We start from the raw sequence: 27,809 nt of genomic DNA on the forward strand, positions 1-27,809 counted from the left end.
GCCCATCTCTGCATTTGGGCTGCAGGTAAGGTTGGAACTGGGAACTTTGGATGGAGGATTGCTATCAGAAGCTTATGGTCCATAATGATGGTAAACTTATGACCATACAAGTTTTTATGGAACTTCTTGACCCCAAATATTATTGTCAAAGTTTCCCTTTCGATTTGTGGATAATTACGCTCACTGGCAGAGACTGAGTGAAGCAAAAGCAATTGGTCTCTCCTCCCCACTATCTAGTACATGAGAGATCACAGCCCCAACACCATATGGAGAGGCATCACATGCTAGCTTGATCTACTTAGATAAGTCATAGTGAACTAACATGGTGCTCTCTACCAACTGACCTTTACACTCCTTGACTGCTGCGTTGCATTCTTCTGACCACTTCCAATGGATCTGTTTCTGCAACAGCTCATTCAGTGGATGTAACACTGTAGCCAAATTTAGTATGAATTCTCATAATCGTTCAAAAGATCCACATTTCTAATTGTGCCCAGCTTTCCATTGGTTGGATGTCAACCATCTTTGGCCAATCTGTGCCACTGAGTTTTGAAATAATTCACACTTGTGGGAAGTCATTTATACTCTGTGCTTCTCTAACCATTTGAGCACTTCATTTAATACATTATTATGGATTTTCCTGTTTGGTGCTGAAATGAATATGTCATCTAAATATCATACCATCCCTTCAATGCTTTGCAAAATCTGGCTCATCACCCCTTGGAATATGGCGAGGGCGGAAGACACTCCAAATGGTAACCTGTTAAATTGATAGCGGCCTAGATGAGTATTTATTGTCAAGTATGACTTGGACTCATCTAGTTCAAGTTGTAAGTAGGCATTTGTGAGATCTAACTTTGAGATGATCTGGCCACCTATCAGCATTGTGAACAAATCTTCTACATTTGGCAATATATTGGGAAGATTACCCTCTAGAATTTGGTTTACGGTTACTTTATAATCATCACACAACCTTACCTTGCCATCTGACTTAGGTACAACAACAATGGGTGTAGCCCAATTACTTAGAGATCTACCTTCGAGATAATATTCTCAGTTTCTAGTCTTTTGAGTTCTTACTCAACTTTGTCCTTGAGTGCGTATTGTACAGGACGTGGCTTGCAGTAAACTGGTCTAGCATCTTTCTGTACTCTAACACTTGCCTTGAAGCCTTGGATTGGACTGCCTGTTTCACGGAACTCCTTTGGATATTGCTTGATGACATCATTCTTCGATGCAAATCTCATTACAACACAAAAAAATCTCATTACAAACCAGCTTCAGTGATCCCAACCAATGTCTGCAAGGCAGACTCGTTTCCTGACACTACTAAGAGAGGCAAGCTCTGAAACTGATCCTCGTATCTCACCAGTATGGTGATACGTCCTACCACAGGGATTTTCTCTCCTGAGTAGCCTCGCAGCTCTACCTTCGATTTCTCTATTGGAAAATCATGCAACTTGTCGGGATATAGCGATTCTGGTAGTACTGATGCACCTGTGTCAATTTCCATAGGTATCCTGATTCCTGAATCGTCTACTTGGATGATGATAACATCGCGAATCAGTGTTAGTTACCCTCGTGCTCCTGATGACGTGTATCTCCAGAACCTCCTCGTCCTGTTGCTTTTCTTCAATGCTATGTAGTCTCTGGCAATTTCTACTTGTAGCATTGAATATCGGTTTACTCTTCAGTCGGCATGCATTTGCAAGATGCCCAGTTTTCTTGCAAAAGAAACACCCTGGCTTCACATATGGACAGCTTGGAGCAATGTGTTGTCCCAGGCACCGATAGCACGACTTCAATGTGCTGTTGCCTTGGCCAGTTGCTGAGGCCTTGGGGCCCAACTGCCGATTCACCTCGGTTGGCTGATGACTGGAAAGGCACGAAATTCTCCGGAGTATTGATCGGCCATATCCATTGACACAGCAATCTGACAAGCTAAATCAAAAGTCAAATTAGGTGTTATCAACAACTTTCTTCTGATTGCTTCATTTTTCATCCCACAAACAAAGCGGTCACACAATGCTCGGTCCTGAATGTTTCCAAAATGACAGAGAATGGATAGCTTTTTTAATGCGGCAATGTACTCACTAATACTCTCGTCGGTTACTTGATCTCATATTCTGAAACGATAACTTACAGCAATTTCCAGGGGCTCAGGACTGTAGTGCTGTTCTAACTTAGTAAAAATCTGAATCAGTGGCGTGTCCTTTGGCTTGACAGGAACAAACACATTTTTCAGGGTTTCATACACCTCAGGGCCTGGTTCAGTCAAGAAAATAGCGCGTTTTCTTTCCAAGACCACCCAGTTATGGTTTTCATCATTGGGGACTTCGACGGTACTATTCGTGGTGAAAAACATTTCTAGCCGCTCCAAAGACACTCCTAAATTTCTTTTGGTTACGATGGAACTCACCCAAGCACCCTATTATTCCCATAGGCACAGCCATCTGGACTCTTCAGTTTATTCAAGTGTGTTTGTAACTTACCTTGGATTTTTAGCTGTTCTACAAAACAAAGTAGCTCTCAAAATCACTCTGTTGTTTGGCTGCCTCCTCCACCAACAAAAATTTCAGCTTGGGAATCCGATTATCCTATCCTACGTCGCCAATGTAATATCTTCTTATGACATCATTAAAGCACACATATTTAAGATGGCTTCAATCTGGAACTTGCTTTATTGTATAAACATCAGTGGCTGCATTACCACAGTAGTCCACTAGGTTGGGCAGTAGTCCACTAGGTGGAACAGTATATTACAACAGCTAGCTGGCTTCAAGACAGAAAGCAGAGAGTAGGGGCAAAGGGTAGCTATTCACAGTGGCAGAAGTTGGGCAGTGGTGTTCCACAAGGATCAGTGCCGAGATCACTGTTGTTCACAATTTATATTAACGATTTAGACTTTGGAATCAAAAACACAATTTCTTAATTTGCAGATGATACCAAATTGAGGGGATTGTCAATACTGAGGAGGACTGCAACAAATTACAGGAGGACATTAATAAACTTGCAGAATAGGCATATAATTGGTAAATGAATTTCAACACAGATAAATGTGAGGTATTACATTTTGGCAGGAAGAATAGGGAGGTCATTACTTGGAAGGTGCGAGTCTGGAAGGGGTACAGGAACAAAGGGATTTGAAGTACAAATACACAAGTCACTAAAGTTGCAACACGGGTTAGCAAGTCCATAAAAAAATGCAAACCAACACTAGGGTTTATTTCTAGAGGTATAGAATTGAAAACTAAGGAAGTTATGCGAAACCCGTATCAAACTTTGGTTGCACCACTGCGTACAGTTCTGGTCGCCATATTATTAAAAGTATATCGAGGCACTGGAGAGGGTACAGAGAAGATTTACAAAAATGATACCAGAAATGCGAGGGTATACATATCAGGAAAGGATGAACAGGCTGGGTCTCTTTTCTCTTGAAAAAATAAGGCTGAGGGGTGACCTAATAGAGGTCTTTAAAATTATGAAAGATTTCGATAGAATGGATACAGAGAGAATGTTTCCACTTGTGGGGAAGAGCAGAACAAGAGGCGTGAATTGGCTGAGATGGATTGGCGAATGATACTTAAGGGGTTGACTGTGGATGGGCAATGGCAGACATTTAGAGACCGCATGGATGAACTACAACAATTGTACATTCCTGTCTGGCATAGAAATAAAAAAGGGAAGGTGGCTCAACCGTGGCTATCAAGGGAAATCAGGGATAGTATTAAAGCCAAGGAAGTGGCATACAAATTGGCCAGAAATAGCAGCGAACCTGGGGACTGGGAGAAATTTAGAACTCAGCAGAGGAGGACAAAGGGTTTGATTAGGGCAGGGAAAATGGAGTATGAGAAGAAACTTGCAGGGAACATTAAGACGGATTGCAAAAGTTTCTATAGATATGTAAAGAGAAAAAGGTTAGTAAAGACAAACGTAGGTCCCCTGCAGTCAGAATCAGGGGAAGTCATAACGGGGAACAAAGAAATGGCGGACCAATTGAACAAGTACTTTGGTTCGGTATTCACGAAGGAGGACACGAACAACCTTCCGGTTATAAAAGGGGTCGGGGGGTCTAGTAAGGAGGAGGAACTGAGGGAAATCCTTATTAGCCGGGAAATTGTGTTGGGGAAATTGATGGGATTGAAGGCCGATAAATCCCCAGGGCCTGATGGACTGCATCCCAGAGTACTTAAGGAGGTGGCCTTGGAAATAGTGGATGCGTTGACAGTCATTTTCCAACATTCCATTGACTCTGGATCAGTTCCTATGGAGTGGAGGGTAGCCAATGTAACCCCACTTTTTAAAAAAGGAGGGAGAGAGAAAACAGGGAATTATAGACCGGTCAGCCTGACATCGGTAGTGGGTAAAATGATGGAATCAATTATTAAGGATGTCATAGCAGTGCATTTGGAAAGAGGTGACATGATAGGTCCAAGTCAGCATGGATTTGTGAAAGGGAAATCATGCTTGACAAATCTTCTGGAATTTTTTGAGGATGTTTCCAGTAGAGTGGATAAGGGAGAACCAGTTGATGTGGTATATTTGGACTTTCAGAAGGCGTTCGACAAGGTCCCACACAAGAGATTGATGTGCAAAGTTAGAGCACATGGGATTGGGGGTAGTGTACTGACATGGATTGAGAACTGGTTGTCAGACAGGAAGCAAAGAGTAGGAGTAAATGGGTACTTTTCAGAATGGCAGGCAGTGACTAGTGGGGTACCGCAGGGTTCTGTGCTGGGGCCCCAGCTGTTTACACTGTACATTAATGATTTAGATGAGGGGATTGAGTGTAGTATCTCCAAGTTTGCGGATGACACTAAGTTGGGTGGCAGTGTGAGCTGCGAGGAGGATGCTGTGAGGCTGCAGAGCGACTTGGATAGGTTAGGTGAATGGGCAAATGCATGGCAGATGAAGTATAATGTGGATAAATGTGAGGTTATCCACTTTGGTGGTAAAAACAGAGAGACAGACTATTATCTGAATGGTGACAGATTAGGAAAAGGGGAGGTGCAAAGAGACCTGGGTGTCATGGTACATCAGTCATTGAAGGTTGGCATGCAGGTGCAGCAGGCGGTTAAGAAAGCAAATGGCATGTTGGCCTTCATAGCAAGGGGATTTGAGTACAGGGGCAGGGAGGTGTTGCTACAGTTGTACAGGGCATTGGTGAGGCCACACCTGGAGTATTGTGTACAGTTTTGGTCTCCTAACCTGAGGAAGGACATTCTTGCTATTGAGGGAGTGCAGCGAAGGTTCACCAGACTGATTCCCGGGATGGCGGGACTGACCTATCAAGAAAGACTGGATCAACTGGGCTTGTATTCACTGGAGTTCAGAAGAATGAGAGGGGACCTCATAGAAACATATAAAATTCTGACGGGGTTAGACAGGTTAGATGCAGGAAGAATGTTCCCAATGTTGGGGAAGTCCAGAACCAGGGGTCACAGTCTAAGGATAAGGGGTAAGCCATTTAGGACCGAGATGCGGAGGAACTTCTTCACCCAGAGAGTGGTGAACCTGTGGAATTCTCTACCACAGAAAGTTGTTGAGGCCAATTCACTAAATATATTCAAAAAGGAGTTAGATGAGGTCCTTACTGCTAGGGGGATCAAGGGGTATGGCGAGAAAGCAGGAATGGGGTACTGAAGTTGAATGTTCAGCCATGAACTCATTGAATGGCGGTGCAGGCTAGAAGGGCCGAATGGCCTACTCCTGCACCTATTTTCTATGTTTCTATGTTTCTATCAATATAAGATAATCACCAAGAAATCCAATAGGGATTTCAGAAGAAGCTTCTTTATCCAAAGAGTGGTGAGAATGTGGAACTCGCTACCACAGAGAGTGGTTGAAGCGAATATTATAGATGCGTTTAAGGAAGGCTACACAAGGATCTGAGGGAGAAGGGAATAGAAGGTTATGCTGATAGATTTAAATGATGAAAGACAGGAGGAGGCGTGGGTAGTGTATAAACTCCGACATGGACTGGTTGGGCCAAATGGCCTGTTTCTGTGACGTATATCCTATATAATCCTATGTAATCCTATGACTGAAGGTTACCTCCATATCTGTCTAGGCACCTAAAGTGCATTTCCGGCTTGTTCAATCACACATCTGGTGTCATATTGTATTCATTGTAGCGCTTTTGGACTTCATTGTTCAAGTTTGTGACGGATGTCATCAGCCAAGTTTGAAGTGGGTATCCTTTGTCTCCTAGCAATCACCCCTCAAGTGTGCAGGCAGGTCCGAAGAAGTTATGGAGCTTGGATGCCGCAGAACAAAAGCTCCCATGGAATCTTGCGCACTGCTGCAGAAATATCAATTTGTGGTTGCGCATCAGCTGCACATTGATGGAGTGGAAGCCCTTGTGGGTGATCTGCAGGTGCCCTGATTGCCAGCTGTGTGTAGTCGATGACACCCTACACCTGTCTGCGCACATACAGAGGCTGAACTCCAGGACATAGTCGACATATTTACTGAGGCGTACGAAAGCATGGACCTTACGCTAAACATCCGTAAGACAAAGGTCCTCCACCAGCTTGTCCTCACAGCACTCCAGCCCCCCACCCCCCCACCCCCTACCCACCCCAGTCATCAAGCTCCATGGCGTGGCCCTGGACACCATGGACCACTTCCTTTATCTCGGGAGCCTCCTATCAACAAGAGCAGGCATTGATGACGAGATCCAACACCGCCTCCAGTGCGCCAGTGCAGCCTTCGGCAGCCTGAGACCAGGCCCTCAAAACTGCCACCAAGCTCATGGTCTACAGGGCTGTAGCAATACCTGCCCTCCTGTATGGCTCAGAGACATGGACTATGTATAGCAGACACCTCAAGTTGCTGGAGATATATCACCAACGATGTCTCCGCAAGATCCTACAAATTCCCTGGGAGGACAGGTGCACCAACATCAGTGTCCTCATCCAGGCTAACATCCCCAGCATTGAAGCACTGACCACACTCAATCAGCTCCGCTGGGCGGACCGCATAGTTCGCATGCCAGACATGAGACTCCCAAAGCAAGTGCTCGACACGGAGCTCCTTCACAGCAAATGAGCCAAAGGTGGACAGAAGAAACACTACAAGGACACCCTCAAAGCTTTCCTGATAAAGTGCGACATCCTCACTGACACCTGGGAGTCCCTGGCCCAAGACCGCCCTAAGTGGAGGAAGTGCATCCGAGAGGGCACTGAGAAACTCGAGTCTCATCGCCAAGAGGATGCAGAAATCAAGTGCAGGCAGCGGAAAGTTCCGAGGGACTGCCTATGATGATGATATGACACCTGTGGGAAGCCAGTCAGAATTACAAACCTGTTCATTCCGACTGCCGTCAACGCTGGCAAACTTCACATAATTGCTGGCCCTGGCAAACAAGCCATCAGTCACCTGTCTTATGCATTTGCGGGCTGACCGGGAGACCCTTGTTATATCTCTGACAAAGCCCTGGGAGGGTCAGAGGCAAAAATTTGAGGGCATTGGTGACTTTAACAGACACTGGTGTAGGCATGGCCACCAGGTCCAGCAGAGAGCAGATCTTCTAGGAGGCTGCAGCCTTTTGCCATCACCTGATGTGACCACCTGAGCCTCCTGAAACTCTGCTGTTCAGAAATGTCAAGGAAACTCAGCCTTTGCCCCTCTGCACCCCTCTGCTGCTGCCTCCTCTGATGCTCCCTAGTGCTGGTGCTGCTGATGTTCATGTTGCTGCTCACCTGAGGTCCAATCTAAGGCGACCAAAGCGCCGACCCCCAACCTGATGTGATAGAACATACCTCCAAAATGTAGAAAGTAAGCTCTCAGCAAAAGTACTGAGCATTCTTGCATTCTTTCCCACTAGCACTCAGTATTTATTGCTATATTTCCATGAGATGGAGTGACCCACTCAATTGCTGCTGTGTACTCATCTTGCTTTCACTGGTGAGTTTCAGGAAGCCCAGGAAACATGTGCAACCGATGTTAAAGTCAAAAGACTGTGTAAATATCAACATAATTAAGAGATTAGCATATGTTAATCTCGTGAGGGAGTTGCGCACTTGCAACCTAACACGCTGGAGTGAAATATAGAAGTTGGTTGGTTGGAGCCGACTTCCCGACATGCCGTCAATTTCACCAGTTTTAACCCCCCCCACCCCCTTCGCACCCAAACACTCACGCTCCTCCATGTTAAAATTCCCCCCCCATCCTCCATGTTAAAATTTCCCCCACAGACTTGGACGATTTGATCGATATCTTTAAAATAGTGAAGGGACTAGATTGTATCCACGTTGATAAAATATTTCAATTAAATAGGTTGGGAAGGACCAGGGGTCATGGTGTGCAAGGGTAGAATTAGGTTAGATGCTAAACAGTTCTTTTTCCCAGAAAATAATAGACTTATGAAACAAGTTGCTGTCTTGAATGATGAGTGCTGATTTGCTATATACCTTTAAGGGAGAGCTGGGCCTGTTCATGGCTGGGGTGGAGATCATGTCATACAAGAGGTAGGTACCAAGTAACATATGTCATGGTTATGTGATCTTCTGCACTAGTTCTGATCGCCTTGGGGAGGGGGCGGAGGGGTTGTGGATCGAAGAGGAACTATCCAGATTTTTCTTACCTAATTATTATTGGATTTTTATCTTTTTTTTGCCCCTCCCAGGAAAATACATGGACCTGGGTGAGAGGGGAATGTCTTTATTATGAAGCATTTGGCATTATGACTGTATGGGGCAGGCTGGATGGACTAGCCAATCTTTTCCTGCTGGCATTTTCTTATGTTTGTGCAATACTTTCCACATTGAATCATAGACTCATAGAAAAGTACAGCATAGAAGGAGGCAATTCGGCCCATCGAGTCTGTGCCGGCTCTTTTGAAGAGCAATCCAGTTAGTCCCACTCCCACATTTTTTCTTCAAATCCCTGCAATATTTTCTCCTTCAAGTATTTAATCAATTCTTTCAAAACATATCTTTCAAAATATCCTATTATCTGACTTGGGTTCCGCTTTCTGCTCGTATTCAGAATTACATGCTATGCTTCTAGAAGTATATTTTTGTATGGTTCCTGATGTCTACAATTATTCATTCCTAAGTCTGCACTGTTTCATCATATGCCTGGCCTCAAGCCTGCTTGCTCAGTTAAAATGCAAACAAAGGGGGTAATTTTAACTTTTGGTGCTGGTGTAAAATGTGTGATATTGGATTGGCTGCCTGTTACACACCCTACCGGATTTTCCTTTCCATTGACTTCAAGTTAAAATGATCCCAAATGGCGGAATTTTTGGTGCAGTGGGTTCTGGACACAACAGAGTGTGATGCACTAATTGTGATTCCTTGAAATGTGACAGATATACTGCTTTTATAATATTATTGGCGTATTTCCTGTGGAGCATTACTCGCGATGAGTCAGAAGTTATATTGTTCCACTTGGGGAGTTGCTGGAGTATGCAAGTACAGCAGAAGTACATGTTCTAAGTGAAAGAGTTTGCAAATAATCTTGTAATGGCTCTGCCCAGTTACTGGGTAGTGTTTTTTGATTGCTTCCTGTAAAATTTACACAATAACAGCATAAATGTCTGTGAATAATCAATGAATTCTCAGTATAAACAAAAGGCAAGTGCTGTAACAATTTCAGAGCAAATTTTCATCTTGCACACGCACAGTGTGGGGCCTCATGAACTAGAAATACATATCAGGGAATGTGTGTGCAGCCCATGATCTTATCCATTAAAATTAGTGTGAGCAAATTGCTGTCGGCTGTACGTGTGTGGTTTTCAGCTATGTGCTCCTGGTGGACAAATGCTGGGAGCTTGTAATTGGAAAAAATATCCTTTTAACTCTCTGTAATTCTCTGTTTTTCCTTATCTCTCTCCCTTCTGTCTCTCTATGCTTGTCTTAGTGTCTATACGTCCTTCTCTCACAGGCTTCTCTTGGTTTTCCTCTGATGTGAAAGTAATCACTTGTTTCCAGTCAAAAGTTTCCTGAAACAAGTTCTAAATTCATCCTACAGTTTATTTTGAATCATTTGGTAAAATAAGCTCATAATTACTATTAAAACCCGAGGAAAGACACACTTCGATGTATTGCACAAATACTGCCTGTCCTGCTGAGTATTTCCCGTATTCTCTGTTTTATTATTATGCAGATGATTTAATTGAATAACATTGATTCATGTTGAGAGGTTCTCCACATATATACATGTACTGTGAGCTCATTGAAGAATATGAGCTCAACCATTTGTCAAAAAAGCTTTAAATAAAAACATTAAAAACACAAGATATGATTTTATAAACAAGTATTTAATGTATTATATTACAAGGCTTTTTCTTCAACATTTTTCCCCTGAATCTTTTCTGTGATAGTGGTAATACTGATTTCAAGAAGCATTGCTTATATGCTTCCTTTATATATGTTGTTCTATTTGGTTCTCACTACTTGAAGATCTGTGGTTTAGAGGAACATCGGAACAGGAGTAGGCCATTCAGCCCCTCGAGCCTGTTCTGCCATTCGATGAGATCATGGCTGATTACTCCATAATCACCTTGGCCTGATATCTCTTAATACATTTGGTTAACAAAGATACATCAATCTCAGATTTAAAATTAACAATTGGCTGAGCATCAATTGTCATTTGCAGAAGGGAGTTTTAAACTTCTACCACCCTTTGTGTGTAGAAGTGTTTGTTAACTTCACTCCTGAAAGGCCTTTTTTGACTAGTCCTAGACTCCCCAACCTGCGGAAATAGTTGCCTCTCAGTTCCCTTTAATATCTTGAAAACTTCGATCAAATCACCTTCCAAATTCCAGGGAATGCAACTGTAATTTGTGTAATCTCTCCTCATAATTTAATCCTTGAAGTTCGGGTATCATTCTGGTAAACCTATGCAACACTCCCTTCAAGGCCAATATATCCTTCCTAAGGTGTGGTTAACAGAACTGTTCACAGTACTCCAGGTGTGGTCTAACCAGGGCTTTGTATAGCTGTAGCATAACTTCTACCTCCTTATGTTCTAGTCCTCTAGATATAAAGGTCAACATTCCAATAGACTTTTTGATTATTTTTCTGTACCTGTTCATGATATTTTAATGAGCTATGTACATGGACCTCCAAATCTCTTTGGACATCCACTTTTTCTAGATTTTTACCATTTAGAAAGTGCTCCATTCCATCCTTTTTAGGTCCAAAGATGATCCTCACATTTGCCCACATTGAAATTCATTTCTCACAGTTTTGCCCATTCGCTTAATCTATTAATATCTCTTTGTAATTGGATGCTTCCAGCTACACCTTAGGAAGGATATATCTACAATGCGCCTATCTTTGTGTCATTGGCAAATTTAGATATGTAGATTTCTATCCCATCATCTAAGTCATTAATAACTATCCTCTCCCATGTCTAAAGTGATTAGTTAGAAGAACAACAGATCTTTGAAAAAGGATTCTATTTTTATCAATGAAGGACTTTTTAATAGAGGATGTTTATCACATTTAGGAGCTCCTTTAAACTGTGAAAACTGCACATGCCAGTCCAAGAAACATATGAAAAAGTTGCATTTAATCATAATTTTTGTCAATTAACTCAGAAACTACTGGTTAGAGATTCTGCAATGTAAATGTCAAATTTGGTTAACAGAATAGAAATTGTCATGCCTTCATTTGATGTTCCAGAAACTTCTGGATGTCTGTTTATCATAAGGTGCTACATTATTTTTCTATATTATCAAATAATTTGCCGATGAACATCGGCTGATTAAAAGCAGAAAATATTCAAATTAACTGTAAAAATAGAAGAATCGTATAGCTAATAATGTTATGCAAATAAATGTGTTTGTATATTGACATGAGACATAACTTCAAAGTGCTTTATTTTGAGTAACTTTTTTATGTGAAATGCTAAGGTAACCAAGGGCCATTAAATGATACATCGGTTTGTGATTAGGCGGAGGACAGGAGATGATTAAATGATAGAAGTGATAATTGTGCAAGAAAAAAGGAGGCAATAACGAGAGAACTTGGAGTAATAAGGTCAGAAATGGGGACATTCGCTGATGATTGCACAGTGTCCTGTGCCTTTCACAATTCCTCAGATAATGAAGCAGTCCGTGCCCACATGCAGCAAGACTTGGACAACATTCAGGCTTGGGCTGATAAGTGGCAAGTAACATTCACATCAATCAAGTGCCAGGCAATGTCTATCTCCAACAAGAGAGTCTAACCACTTCCCCATGGCATTCAGTGACATTACCATTGTCGAATCCCTCACCATCAATATCCTGGGGGTCACCATTGAATAGAAACTTAACTGGACTAGCAACATAAATACTGTACTCAAGAGGGGATGCCTGGGTGTCTGTTGGCGGCCCAGCGGAACCTTGGCCTCCTGAGTCAGCCAACAATGAAAAGAAAATGGCGGTTGCGGCGGTTGCTCTCCTCTTTAAGGATGCAATTTCCGCCGTGGAGTGGAAAAGGGGTCACCACCTGGCGGTAAGGGGTCAGCGCGCAGCCAATGAGGGGTCGAAGCGCCAGGCAGGGCGGAAAGTCGGGGCACACCATAAACCAGTTTCTGCCACCCCCGGCCCTGGGGAAATTTGAATAGGTCGCTACCTCAGCCTGTCCCTGGTCGGTAAGGCCTTACTACCTTGTTACTAGAGGCGGTAATTGGACTTAAAAAAAGGCTTTTTTTAGCTTGCGTTGCGCTTCATTGGATCAGTGTAGCAGGCCAAGGACAGAAGTCAGACTGGGCGTGGGATGGAGAGTTAAAGTGGCAAGCAAATATCAAGGTTGCATTTGCAGACAGTACAGACGTGTTCAGTAATGTGATCACCCATTTTGAGTTTGGTCTCCCTGGCCTAGAAGAGACTGCACCGTAAGCAATAAATACAGAATACTAAGTTGGAAGAAATACAAGTAAATCAGCCTCACCCAGGAGCAGTGTTTAGGGCTTGAACAATGTGTTGAAGGATGTGAATGGGCTGGTGTTGCATTGCCTGCGTTTGCATGGGAAGATGCTGGGGGTGTCGAGGTTAGGAGAGTAAGAGGGGTGATGGGGAGTGCACCAGGGTGTCATGGATAGAACGGTCCCTTTGAAATGCTGAAAGGGGAGTGGAGATGGTGGAAATGGTGGAGGATGACCTGTTGAATGAGGAGGATGGTGAGATGAAAGATGAGGACAAGGGGGACCCTTTCATGGTTCTGGGAAAGATAACATGTAAATTCCTTAAAGCCATATCGACAATTGGAAAGTTGGACTCCAGAAATGTGATTCATTGGTCCTTATTTTGATAATAAGCCTTATTGATGACCTTGTAGAAGATAACTAAATATTTTATTGATAATCACATATGAATTATGACGTTGCCTGGCAAATTTAGGAGCTCAGATTTTTGCAGGATTATGTCCTAATTGTTTTGATGTTAATTCACAAATAGCAAATGAAATGATTATAGCTGCTTTAGTTTATAATAAATGAGAATACATTGTGCTAAGAATGAAACCACAGATTCTGTAAAAGTCTGGCATTTGGACAAATACCCTTTGAGGATCATTTTTATTCTGATTGTGTTCAATGTAATTTCATTCTCATTGAAGAATATTCTTCCTTTCGGGTTATGAAAGTGTTTAATAGCAACAATCACTTTGTTGAGTATGCATAATTTTAAAATTCATTTTGATGTTTTTTCTCTCACAGTCTGTTCCCAGTTTTCAAGAGGAGTCTACGCCATTTTTGGATTTTACGACAAGAAGTCTGTAAATACACTGACATCATTCTGTGGAACGCTGCATGTTTCTTTTATCACCCCAAGTTTTCCTGCAGATGGTTTACACCAATTTGTCATACAGATGAGGCCAGATCTGAAGGGTGCTCTTCTTAGTTTGATCGAATATTATCAATGGGACAAGTTTGCTTATCTATACGACAGTGACAGAGGTACACAGATTTTTTTTGTCTATTTGTTACTGTAGCTTCCTTTGTTTTACTTTCATTTTAATGCAATGGTTATGCAGTTAAAAATAGTGAAACAATTACACACTAAGGGTGAGCATCGAGTCTGAAGTGAGTTAAGGGCTGAACAATGCAGATTTTAAGATTAGACAGATATTCTGAAATTTCATTCAGTTTTCTTTAAGGATCAGGCCAAACAAAAAGAAAATTCAGTACCTTCCCTGAAGAGAAGAGGAAGTGTGGTAAAGGAGAACGATTGTGGTCGGTTATAAAATAAACAGGCTTGATGGTTGGGTAGCCTTTATTTGTTTCATGCGTTCATCTGATTCCTGGTCATCCAAGAGAAAGGAGGTGGGGGTAGCACAGAGAAGGTGGCCTCATGGTGGTTCTTAATCCTTCTCCTTGGTCCGATCTCCCCGGAATTGTTTTGGCTGCCAGAGGTGCTCACCTGAAACAGGCATCAGGCCCTTTGAATATGCTAATAGGACCTACTGCCTATTTTAGGATGCTGCTCGCAAATTTGGTAGAAACTGAATGAAAGGTAAGCATTTTTTTATACTTACCATAATGTAGAGGCAGGAGAAGCAGAAGTGTTTCTCGTGGCTTCCCAATAGTAGTGCAGGCCACAGTTAGCCTAGGATGGCAGCCCCCTCCTCTCCAGTATACCTCCCTTCCCCTCGCCCCCAGGACCTACCTGTGGGCCGGTTTGAAGTTCAAGCTGGTGCATTATGTGAAATCCCTGATTGGCATCCGTGGCTTGATGATTTAATGGAAATAAGTCCCGAGGTCCAATTTAGAGCGTGCCTTGGACAGAGATCTTGTGAAAAAAGAAAACTTTCAATCATGTCGAACATGGCCTTCATGTAATCATGATCATAAATTAACACCTGTGGCCGAGAAATTAGTTTTGCCTTCATTGTCTACTGAATTTGGTAGAAAGGTCCTAAAACTGGCGTTAAGTCCTGATTACCATATTCAAGGAGCCTAACGTCTGCTTTAGGCGGGCACACTGGACACTCAAAACTGCCAACTTTCTATTAGGCAGCTGGCACACTTGCAGGGGTGGGCAGGGGGGGAGGGGTGAAAATTGGGCCCGGGATACCACCATCCAAACATCATCTCCCGAGCAATTGTTTAGCACCCAGAAATCTAGCATGACATGGGTCAAATTCTACCCCTGTATTTGTACTTCATAGTGAATCATCCTTTTATTTCCTTTTCACTCTTCCACCTCCTTCCTCACATCCTTCCATAACTGAGCAGCTATACAGTATAACACTGGCAGGAAGGAATAGTGATGTCGATTTCTTTACAGCTTCCACTGTCAAAGCTGTTCTGTAAATCAAATGTCAGCGAATGCTCCTCTGTGGGAGGGGGTGCAACTATTGCGTCAGTTTAATGATACATCATACCAAGTAGGCCATCTCATTGCTTATATTCTTCACATTGATTTTGGGGGTAGTATGGTAGTGGTGGGTCGGGACCTCTGCCTGCTGCTGTAACACTGCTGTGACCACAACCCATTTTCCTGCATTGGGGCTTATTTAACATGCAGGCAGGGTTTATCAGACAATTCCTGTTATGACGGAGCTTGCTGCTGCTAACCTGAAACATTCTTTAGCAGCTGAAGATCTAAAGGGAGTGGAACAACCTGAAAGAGGAACAAATAATTTTTTTTAAGTTTTGGCAGAACCAAGGCCTAAAAAGGCTAGTAGTTAGAGCTGTTATGGAGGGAGAGAGAGAGAGAGAGAGAGAGAGGAATCCACTACTGGCCCTCTCTCTCCATGCAATGACTTGAGGAGGGTTTGCGGGAGGGGCTTTCTATCACAACCCCAGGGACTACTGTCACCTTTCTCCTGCTGGAGGCAGCAGCGGTAAGCAGGGAAATGGGGCAGCTTACTAGACCCCCCTACCAGCCCCCACCCCCCACCACTACCATACTACCCCCAAAATCAATGTGAAGAATATAAGCAATGAGATGGCCTACTTGGTATGATGTATCATTACACTGACGCAATAGTTGCACCCCCTCCCACAGAGGAGCATTCGCTGACATTTGATTTACAGAACAGCTTTGACAGTGGAAGCTGTAAAGAAATCGACATCACTATTCCTTCCTGCCAGTGTTATACTGTATAGCTGCTCAGTTATGGAAGGATGTGAGGAAGGAGGTGGAAGAGTGGAGGACACTCTTAGAGTTGGACTCCACTGGCAAATGTCAGTGATTGGGACCAACACTGTGATATTTAAAAAAAGATAAATTATTTAATTTTACAAAGCTTCATAAGAAATCTATCAAATTGTCTGTATAATTGACATATGAATGTTTTATGGTCATGTAAAACATAACAATTTGAAAGAGCCTCTAAAATGTTTTTGCTGGACCAAGTCAATAGAATACATGTCAGAATTCATTTAATTAAGATATTATTTCAAAAAGAATATATGGGTGATTTATTATGAAATAGTTCCATTTTTACTGGTTTGCTTCGGGCCGTGAATTTAATATGGTGAATGTGTTCTGTCATTTATTTCCCCCAGGATTGTCGGTGTTACAAGCAGTCCTGGATGCTGCTGCCGAAAACAAATGGCAAGTCACAGCAATCAATGTGGGAAATATTAAAGATGAGAGGAAAGATGAAGCCTACCGCTCGCTTTTTCAGGATCTGGAAAATAAAAAGGAAAGACAAGTGATTCTTGACTGCGAGCGCGACAAAGTTAATGACATCATGGAACAGGTACTATTTGTATTTTTTTTATAAATAGAGAGGCTGTGCCAAGAATTATACTTTTATTTTTCAATTAAATCATCTAGCTGGAACTCACAGCATGCAAAGTTCCATACTGGTAGTGCTATATTAAAATCTATTATTGTAACCACAGTATGTATTAAATTGTGAAGTAAACAACGGCCTAAAAATTGCTTGTTCAGTGGTAATAATTAGAACACCATAGGTATCCTGTCTGATTGAATAATTCGTAATCAAGGTAGTTTTATTATTAAAAAAGCGGGGCTTTCATCGATCTATCATGTCCTATGACATCGCATGAACTTGCATGATATAGCTCTCTCTTATTACCTGTTGTATGTGTATATGTTTCCATGCATAATGATTGGAAGCAGACCTGTTAAGAGGAAAGATAAAAAATGTTACTTTGAACCAAACGTTTGATTGTTATTTGATGCTTTATGCAAGTGGAGTTCAGATCTGTCAATTTTAATATTTTAAGTTATAGAAAACACCTGAAGACTCAAAAGCTTACTGATGCTGAATATAAAAAATATTATTTCCCCATCTTCAGGTTTGTCTATGCAATACACCACTCCTTAGCTGAGTGGATGATCACTTGACCTACTGACAGGCAAATAACAGTCAGTTCCACTTTTGATATCACTGCGATGCCATGCAATGCCAGGGTGACTGGATGTCCAATTTTACATTCCTTCCCAGGGGGAAGTATCTCATCATCATAGACAGTGCCTTGAAATTGAGGAAGATTTGCTTCCACTCCTAAAGTGAGTCCTTTAGTGGCTGAACAGTCCAATATGAGAGCCACAGACCTTGTCACAGGTGGGACAGACATTCGTCGGGGGAGTGGGGGGGGCGGGGGGCGGAGGGACTGATTTGCCGCAGGCTTCTTCCGCTGCCTGCGCCTGACCTCTTCACACTCGTGACGTTGAAATACGAAGAGCCCAACGCCATCCCGGATGCACTTTCTCCACCTCGGGCAGTCTTCGGCCAGGGACTCCCAGGTTCAGTGATGATGTTGCACTTTACCAGGGAGGCTTTGAGCGTGTCCTTGTAACGTTTTCGCTGCCCACCTTTGGCTCGTTTGCCATGAAGAAGCTCCGCATAGTGCTTAGGGAGTCTCATGTCTGGCAGGCGAACTATGTGGCCTGCCCAGCGAAGTTGATTGAATGTGGTCAGTGCTTCAATGCTGGGGATGTTAGCTGGGTGAGGACACTGATGTTGGTGCGCCTGTCTTCCCAGGGGATTTGCAGGATCTTGCGGAGACATCGTTGGTGATATATCTCCAGTGACTTGAGGTGTCTTTGTACATCGTCCATGCCTCTGATCCATACAGAAAGGCAAGCATTACTACAGCCCTGTCGACCATGAGCTTGGTGGTAGATTTGAGTCGAACACTCTTTTCCTCAGGCCGCCAAAGGCTGAACTGGCACACTGGAGGCGATGTTGAATCTCTGCATCAATGTCTGCCTTTGTTGATAAGAGGCTCCCGAGGTATGGGAAATGGTCCACGGTATCGAGGGCCGCGCCGTGAATCTTGATGACTGGGGGGGCAGTGCTGTGCAGTGAGGACAGACTGGTGGAGGACCTTTGCCTTATGGATGTTAAGCGTAACGCCCGTGCTTTCATATGCCTCGGTGAATACACCGACTATATCCTGGAGTTCAGCCTCAGAATGTGCGCAGACGCAGGTGTTGTCCGCAAACTGCAGCTCAACGACAGATATTGGGGTGATCTTGGACCTGGCCTGGAGGCGGCATTGGTTAAACAGCTTCCCATTGGTTCTGTAGTTTAGTTCCATTCCAGCGGGGAACTTGTTGACTGTGAGGTGGAGCATGGCAGCGAGGAAGTTTGAGAAGAGAGTTGGAGCGATGACGCAGCCCTCTTTGACCCCGGTCCGGATGTGGATTGGGTCTGTAATGGAACTGCTGGTAAGGATCATGGCCTGTTTGTTGTCGTGGAGCAGGCAAAGAATGTTGACAAACTTTTTGGGGCATCCAAAATAGAGGAGGACGCTCCATAAGCCCTCATGGTTGACAGTGTCAAAGGCCTTTGTAAGATTGTCAAAGGCCTTTGTAAGATCAAAAAAGGCCATATATAAGGGCTGGCGCTGCTCCCTGCATTTTTCCTGCAGCTGTCTCTCTGCAAAGATCATGTCCATTGTGCCCCGTAGGGGATGAAATCCACACTGTGATTCCGGGAGGGGGAAGTATCTAGTTTCAATTCAAACAATGGCTTGATAAAACTGTCAAGATTGGAAACTCACACAAAATGCAAATTGCTGCAGCATAGCACATTGGAGTATCATTGGGTTTCTCACTGCAACAGTTCAGAATATGGATATTTTTGGATTCCAACAGCATCCTGTGATCATTCATCTTATCTAAAATTATAATCAGAGTTCTCCTTGAGCTGCTGTTTAATTTGATTACACTTAGTAAGCTTCTGAAAATTGTGCACATGATTTATTAGTATATTAGTAACATCAATATTTGTCATTTCAGAAGTTGTCACTAATCCCAAGTGAGCACTGTTTTATTTGGGCTGAGTTGCTGGAGTTACATTTTGATCTGAGACTTGTGTAAGACTTTCTCTTCAGACTATGGATATATTATCCTGTCGAAAACACCCAGTACAAAAAGTGGTGCCCACGGAAGATATTCTGGGTAACTTCAATGGAAAGAAAAATCAGGAGAGATGTATAAAGAGTGGCCGATCTGATACCTATATCCAATATACAATCTTGACTGTTTTCTCAGGAGGTTTGTTGAATGGTAGCTTTCCGCCCATGCCCCCTCTGTATTTACAGCTAAGTCATTTTGTATGAACGCCAAAAAATACTGTTAAACAGAGAGGCTTGGCTAACAATATAAATTTCTTCTATCCTTTCATGGAATGCCACTAGCATTTTCCTTTACACATTTTTTGGTTGCTCTGCCATATCGACTGTTCTACATAAGCACATAAGAAATAGGAACAGGAGTCGGCCATACGGCCCCTTGAGCCTGCTCTGCCATTCAATAAGATCATGGCTGATCTGATCATGGACATAACTCCACTTCCCCGCCCGCTCCCCATAACCCCTTATTGTTTAAGAAATTGTTTATTTCTGTCTTAAATTTATTCAATGTCCCAGCTTTCACAGCTCTCTGAGGCAGCGAATTCCATAGATTTACAACCCTCTGAGAGAAGACATTTCTCCTCATCGCTGTTTTAAATGGGCCTCCCCTTATTCTAAGATCATGCCCTCTAGTTCTAGTCACCCCCATCAGTGGAAACATCCTCTCTGCATCCACTTTGTCAAGCCTCCTCATAATCTTATACGTTTCGATAAGATCACCTCTCATTCTTCTGAAATCTGATGAGTAGAGGCCCAACCTACTCAACCTTTTCTCATTAGTCAACCCCCTCATCCCCGGAATCAACCAAGTGAACCTTCTCTGAACTGCCTCCAAAGCAAGTATATCCTTTCGTAAATATGAAAATCAAATCTGCACGCAGTATTCCAGATGTGGCCTCACCAATACCTTATATAGCTGCAGCAAGACTTCCCTGCTTTTATACTCCATCCCCTTTGCAATAAAGGCCAAGATTCTATTGGCCTTTCTGATCACTTGCTGTACCTGCATATTATCCTTTAGTGTTTCATGCACAAGTACTCCCAGGTCCCGCTGTACCACGGCACTTTGCAACCTTTCTCCATTTAAATAATAACTTGCTCTTTGATTTTTTCTGCCAAAGTGCATGACCTCACACTTTCCAACGTCATACTCCATCTGCCAAATTTTTGCCCACTCACTTCGCCTGTCTATGTCCTTTTGCAGAGTTTTTGTGTCCTCCTCACACATTGCTTTTCCTCCCATCTTTGTATCATCAGCAAACTTGGCTACGTTACACTCAGTCCCTTCTTCCAAGTCGTTAATATAGATTGTAAATAGTTGGGGTCCCAGCACTGGTCTCTGCGGCATCCCACTAGTTGCCAACCAGAGAATGAACCATTTATCCCGACTCTCTGTTCTCTGTTAGTTAGCCAATCCTCTATCCATGCTAATATATTAACCCCAACCCCGTGAACTTTTATCTTGTGCAGTAACCTTTTATGTGGCACCTTGTCAAATGCCTTCTGGAAGTCCAAATGCACCACATTCACTGGTTCCCCTTTATCCACCCTGTTTGTTACATCCTCAAAGAACTCTAGCAAATGTATCAAACATGACTTCCCCTTCATAAATCCATGCTAACTCTGTCTGACCTAATTTTGCTTTTCCAAATGTCCTACTACTGCTTCATTAATAATGGACTCCAACATTTTCCCACCCACAGATGTTAAGTTCTCTTTCTCTTCTTCTTGATATCCAGCTGAGGGAGATCAACATTTCATTATGGAGTGGGGGTTTTCTATTTGATCTCATATCGCATATTCACTAGGACTAAGAAGCATGAATATCCCCAAGTAAAAGCAAAGAAGAAGCCATTCGACTTTAATTTGTTGATGCCGATAAATGGAAGGCGAGAACCCTGGAATTATTTAATAAACAATTGAATTCTACAATGGGGGATTTTGGAATGTTCCTCATTTGTAATTATCTTATAGTATCAGAAAACAGACACCATGAAGGGCTCTTCGTTAAAAGATGTGGAAAAGGAAAAAGATTTGGTGTGACAATTGACCTTTCACTGAAAGTGTCCAGTCAATATGGAGGAGTTATCAACAAGATTGACCAAGTACTACAATGCATCTCAAGGGGATTGGAAATAATTAATTCTAAACCTGTACATATCATTATTGAGGCTACATTTAGAATTTTTGAACATCCTACCATTGAATGGATATTTATGCTGTCAAGAAATTCAGAGAAATTTTGACCTTGGAATTTTGAATTCAATCAAATCGAAGGTCGGATGGGTGTATAATGTGTGGCTGACCTGGTACTGCCTCTTATACGCACTCGCCAAAATTGAAAGTTCAGGCGGAAATGTGTTATCCAGATATGTTTGTATCCAGTAATTCATTTATGAATGCACTCCAAGCAGTGCATAAGCAATAACTCCTTTCCTGAGGACAATTAATCAAAGTCCAAGTACTAGTTCCTGGAGACATTTTGTAATCATAAGCAGACATTGTACCAGTCTTGTACAGTATAAACCTCAGCCAATTGGCAAGGGTAACTTTAGAACTTACATAAGTTTGTAACAACATCATATATGCCAACTAGAAAACTAGCAATAGCTGACCAACAGTTTCACAAAAGCTGACACAGCCCCTGAAAAGCTGACAGCTCAAAAACAGCTCTGTGTATAGGACTCATGACACGTGAAGGTGATGTGCTACATTGAAGATGTAGTGGATCATGGGCAGGCTATAGCTTAAACTACAGGTGTACCCAACACTTGTTCACTTTTATTGTAAGGGAAAATCACCAAAGTACACAAAAGCCCAGTTTTCAGCAGTGGTGAATTTAGAAAGTACTGAAGGTGATTCCTACATTACAACAGTGACTACACTTCAAAAGTACTTCATTGGCTGCAAAGTGCTTTGAGACATCCGGTGGTCGTGAAAGGCGCTATATAAATCCAAGTCTTTCTTTTCTTTTATGTGTATGCTGAAGGTGTAAGATGTATTTTCTAAGAGAGATCTGGGGGCCAAAATTGCCGCTTTCTATAAGGCCTCTGACCACCTGAAAGTGGCGGCCACAGGTTGGAGCGGAATGGACGTTGAGTCGCGGTGGACTGGCCGACATTCGTGGCATTGCTGTCATGAGTTTTTTCGGCAGTGTAGATATCCGCCCTGCTCCTCTCACTTCAGCCCCGCTTCTGCAGGTGTGTCGCTAACAACATCATCATATTGCGCATCTCCTCGTACCCGCCCCAGAAGCAAAATTCAGCTCAAATCGTTTTAAGGCCGCCTGTCAGTGCCAACGGCAGGTTTTTGGGTTGGTACACAGTGCTTGCTCAAGATTGCCAGCGGCATTTAAAGGTGTGGTGTGTCTAGCAGCATTCTTGTCGGCGAGTTGTTTTCTGAATTTTTCAAACATTGCGCGTTGAATTGTTGACAGCAGGATTGAGTTATAGTGGGCCAGGATCTTCAATCTCAACAAGAGAGCCTTGATTCCGGAGGCTCGCCTTGCGGAGGAGAGCTAAATGGGGTCAGTGCTGGCAGCGGAATGCCTCTTGCACATTATGCGCGGCAGGGAAGCACGCAGGAGAAGGCGGCGCTGGCTCCAACCGCTACAGAGGTAGCGGGCAAGGGACGCAGCAAACATGGCTGAGGAACATGCAGAAGGCCATGGAGATGGCGACAGACCTCAACCCAGAGAGGTGCACCAGGAAGAACCTCAGGAAGGGCCTGCTGTCAGGAGGAGGGTCAGGTACGCAGATCCCCTGCACCAGATAGTGGGTGAGATGGACTGGAGGCAGTATGCACAGGAAGCAGATGCTTGCCAGCAGCAGGCTGCAGAGGAACAGGACCAACCTGAGCAGAAGGGCGAAGGCAATGAGGCAGCTGTCAGAGGAAGATTCCAACATCGACGTGGGGGCAGAAGGCCCTATCGTCAAAGGGTCTACAGTCAGCAGTTCTCATCCATGGACCTGACGGATGACCAGTGTCTCCGGAGACTGCAATTCCGCAAGGACATTGTGAGGGAGCTGTGCAATCTCCTGCAGCCAGACTTGCAGCCTCAAACAAGGTTGAGGACAGCTCTGGCCGTTGCATCCAAGGTCACCATCGCCCTCAATTTCTATGCGACTGGATCTTTTCCAGCTGCAACAGCAGACATCTGTTCACCGTGCGTAGCTCCATTCGTCAGGTGACAGATGCACTCTATAAGAGGAGGAGGGACTACATATTCTTCCTCATGAGCAGGGAGAAGCAGTTCGAGTGGCGGCAGACTGGATTCGTGAGGATTGCGGGCTTTCCCAGGGTTTAGGGCTTCATAGGCCGCACCCACGTCGCATTGAGGGTGCCACAGGACAATCCCGAGATCTTCTGTAATCGCTAAGGATTCTACTCTCTGTGTCCAGCTGGTATATGACCACAACTGCAAAATCATGGCAGTTGATGCCCGGTGCAGACCCCTCTGCAAACACTAACTGTCCCGACCACATACCCCCAGTATCTGAGCTGCCGCGGTGCGAGTGTAGGAAGCAGTGATGCAGTGCTGGCACCACAGTCCCCCTCTTCCTCGCCCTCATCGGACATGCCGGCAATTTCTGCAATGGACTCAAGGGTCTCGTCCTGACGTTGGCTCCCATTTGCCTCAAGGGTGTCCTCCTGACGCTGGTTCCCATTCGCCTCAAGGTTGTTGTCATGTATCTCACATTACTGTATATAACTGTATCTTACCATGCTATACATGACTGTAACTGGATATGACCTGTAACAATAAGCATACCTTACCACCAGGGGTGCACTTACAGGAGACACTCCATACCTGTCCCACTGAGGTATATAAAGAGAAGTCTCAGGCAAGTGCAGCAATGCACAGCTGGAATTAAAGGTGCAGGTCCTGAGTGACCTTGACTCAGCATGTGTCTCGTGTAAGTCAGTACATTAGAGTCAGGACTTAACAGTGGCGACGAGTTACGGGATCACAGATTCCACAGAATGGCTACCAACAGCTCAGATGAGAAATACAATGCTGGAGACAATTGGGATGACTTTATAGAAAGGCTTCTGCAAAGCTTTGTGACCAAAGACTGGCTGGGCGACGATGAGGCAGACAAGAGAAGAGCCCACCTCTTGACCAGCTGTGGCTTGAAAACATACGCTTTAATGAAAGACCTGCTGGCACCCGAGAAACCAGCAAGCAAGTCGTTTGAGGAGTTGAGCACACTGGTGAGAGACCACCTGAAGCCAGCAAGCAGCCGACACATGGCCAGACACAGGTTCTACAACTACAGATGCTGTGTGGGCCAAAGCATACCCGACTTCGTGGCAGAACTTTGGACGCTGGCTAGTTCATGTGAGTTCCCCGATGAACTAAGGAGAGAAGTACTGAGAGACTTTTTTATTGAAGGAATAGGCCACGCAGGCATATTCCGAAAGCTTATAGAGACTAAGAACTTGACTCTAAAGGCAGCAGCACTGGTCGCACAGACGTTCTTGGCAGGCGAAGAAGAAACGAGGCTGATCTGTACTTTGGGTACGACAACCAACGAGGCATCGGAACAAGGGATTCACATTGTGAAACAAACCACTAGCCCCCACACACAGACAAAGGCAGGAGAGCAGGCCTTCAACAGCAGACAGTGGCGCCAGAAGCCATCAAAATCAAGGGCCATATGAACGGCCGATTACACCTCATCAACCTACAATGCGAGCAATCAACAACAGATTGAGAGAAGCTCAAGGGAGATCAGCCAGACGCAGCTCATCCTTCGGAAACAATGGAAACGGTCTGTGTTGGAGATGTGGGGGAAGGCACTCAACCAGGGTGTGTCGATTTCAGCATGCCATTTGCAGAAACTGCAACTACACAGGGCATCTGGCTCGCATGTGCAGATAAACAGCAGCTCGGCTGGTATATGAATCGGAAGGGTCGGAAAGTGGACCAGAAGACGGTTGGAACAGTGCACGGGATGCCGAGGTACAGCGGGTTAACACGATCAATGTCCACTGTTCTTACACCAAGACGCTTCCAATTATGATGAGGGTTCTACTCAACGGGATACCCGTCAACATGGAACTGGACACGGGGGCCAGTCAATCCCTCATGAGTGTTCAACAATTTGAAAAGCTATGGCCGCACAAAAGCAACAGACCAAAACTCACAAAGATCGACACCAAACTAAGGACCTATACTAAAGAAATTGTCCCAGTCCTTGGCAGCGCCATGCTCTCAGTCACACACAAAGGGATGGTGCACCGACTTTCCCTGTGGATTGTCCCCGTAGATCTCCCAGCCCTGTTGGGGAGAAGATGGCTAGCAGAACTTAATTGGAAATGGGATGATGTTCACGCCATGTCGTCAGAGGAACGGACCTCCTGCTCAACAGTTCTAAGCTGTTTTGAACATCTCTTTCAGCCAGGTGTGGGCACCTACAAAGGGGCTAAAGTTAGAATCTACATTACACAGAATGCCAGACCGGTCCATCACAAGGCTAGAGCTGTGCCTTATGTGATGAGGGAAAAGATTGAAAACGAACTGGACCAGCTTCTGCGGGAAGGCATAATTTCTCCCGTGGAATTCAGTGAGTGGGCAAGCCCCATCATCCCCGTCATGAAGCCTGATGGATCCGTGCGAATCTGTGGGGATTACAAGTCTACCATAAACAGAGTCTCCCTATAGGACCAATACCTGCTGCCCAGAGCGGAGGACCTATTTGCCTCGTTGGCTGGAGAAAAACTTTTTTCGAAACTTGACCTCAGATCTGCGTATATGATGCAAGAACTGACCGAAGAGTCTAAGCTACTCACCACCATCAATACACATCGAGGCCTTTTTGTGTACACTTGATGCCCATTCGACATCAGGTCGGCAACTGCTATATTCCAGCGCAACATGGAGAGTCTGCTCAAGTCCATCCCGGGGATGGTTGTGTTTTAAGATGACATACTCATCACGGGCAGGGACACCGATTCTCATCTCCGCTATCTTGAGGAAGTACTAAGTCGATTGGATCGGGGAGGCCGAAGAGTTAAGAAATCCAAGTGTCTGTTTCTCGTCCCTGAGGTTGAATTTTTGGGCAGAAGGATTGCCGCTGATGGAATCCGCCCAACCGAATCCAAAACCGAAGCGATTCGCCTGGTACCCAGGCCCCGGAATGTCTCGGAAATGCAAGCCTTTCTCGGGCTACTCAATTACTTTGGGAACTTTATACAGAACTTGAGCATGCTGCTGGAGCATCTCATGTGCTACTCAGAAAGGGGTGCGATTGGTTTTGGGGGGACGCCCAAGAACGCGCCTTCAATAAGGCACGCAACCTTCTATGTTCCAAGAGTGTTTTAGCTTTTTTTGACCTATGTAAAAAGCTAGTCCTTACGTGTGATGCGTCAGCGTACGAGGTCGGGTGTGTTTTACAGCACGTCAATGATGCGGGTAAATTGCAGTCCGTTGCTTATGCCTCCAGGTCACTTTCGCAGGCGGAGCGCGGGTATGGTATGGTTGAGAAGGAGGCGCTCGTGTGCGTGTACGGTGTCAAAAAGATGCACCAATACCTTCTTAGGGCCAAGTTTGCATTAGAAACCGACCACAAGCCCCTCACATCCCTACTATCTGAGTGCAAGGCAATCAACGCCTCGGCGCGCATTCAGCGGTTGACACTCATGCTGGCGGCTTACGACTACACGATAAGACACAGACCAGGCACAGACAACTGTGCCGACGCGCTTAGCAGGCTACCCATGGCGAACACAGAAGGGTCCGACGAACAGGACTGTGAGATGGTCATGGTGATCAATGCCTTTGAATCCACTGGTTCGCCCATGATGGCTCACCAAATCAGAGCCTGGACGACCAGCGACCGCATGTTATCTCTAGTTAAAAGATGCGTTTTAACCGGTGACTGGGCAGAGGCTTACGATGCCAACCCCGAGGAGGTCAAACCCTTCCATAGGCACATGCATGAACTCTCACTACAGGCAGACTGCCCGATGTGGGGCAGCCGAGTAGTTATGTCCTTACGAGGCAGGGAGGCGATTGTCCAGGAGCTCCATCGCGAGCACCCGGGGATCGTCCTTATGAAGGCCATAGCCAGATTTCAGCCTGGTGGCCTGGCATTGACGCGGACTTGGAGCTCTGCGTCCATCGGTGCACCATTTGTGCCCAACTCAGTAATGCCCCCAGGGAGGCCCCCCGAAGCCCCTGGCCCACCAAACCGTGGTCGCGGGTGCATGTAGACTATGTGGGCCCATTCATGGGCAAAATGTTCCTCGTAGTCGTTGATGCATTTTCAAAATGGATCGAGTGCACCATTTTAAACTCGAGCACCACTTCCACCACTGTGGAGAGCCTTAGAACCATGTTTGCAACGCACGGCATTCCTGACATATAGGTCAGTGACAATGGTTCGTGCTTCACCAGCGCAGAATTTCATGATTTTATAGTTGACCACGGTATAAATCACATTAAGACGGCACCTTTCAAGCCGGCCTCCAATGGCCAGGCGGAGCGAGCAGTGCAGACCATTAAACAAGGCATGCTCAGAATC

At 44.5% G+C, this 27,809-nt stretch overlaps 1 protein-coding gene across 4 annotated transcripts in view; it reads left to right on the forward strand.

The window, feature by feature from the left end:
* gria2b (glutamate receptor, ionotropic, AMPA 2b) overlaps nt 1-27,809 on the forward strand; it is a 202,732-nt gene that overhangs the window by 95,506 nt on the left and 79,417 nt on the right. For all 4 annotated transcript variants that reach the window (XM_070865247.1, XM_070865248.1, XM_070865249.1 and 1 more), the window contains exons 3-4: nt 13,657-13,896; nt 16,453-16,649. In XM_070865247.1, coding sequence (XP_070721348.1) covers nt 13,657-13,896; nt 16,453-16,649 — 437 coding nt within the window. The remainder of the gene's footprint in view (nt 1-13,656; nt 13,897-16,452; nt 16,650-27,809) is intronic.

Source organism: Pristiophorus japonicus, chromosome 2, assembly GCF_044704955.1.
Source record: "Pristiophorus japonicus isolate sPriJap1 chromosome 2, sPriJap1.hap1, whole genome shotgun sequence".
NCBI lineage: Eukaryota > Metazoa > Chordata > Chondrichthyes > Pristiophoridae > Pristiophorus > Pristiophorus japonicus.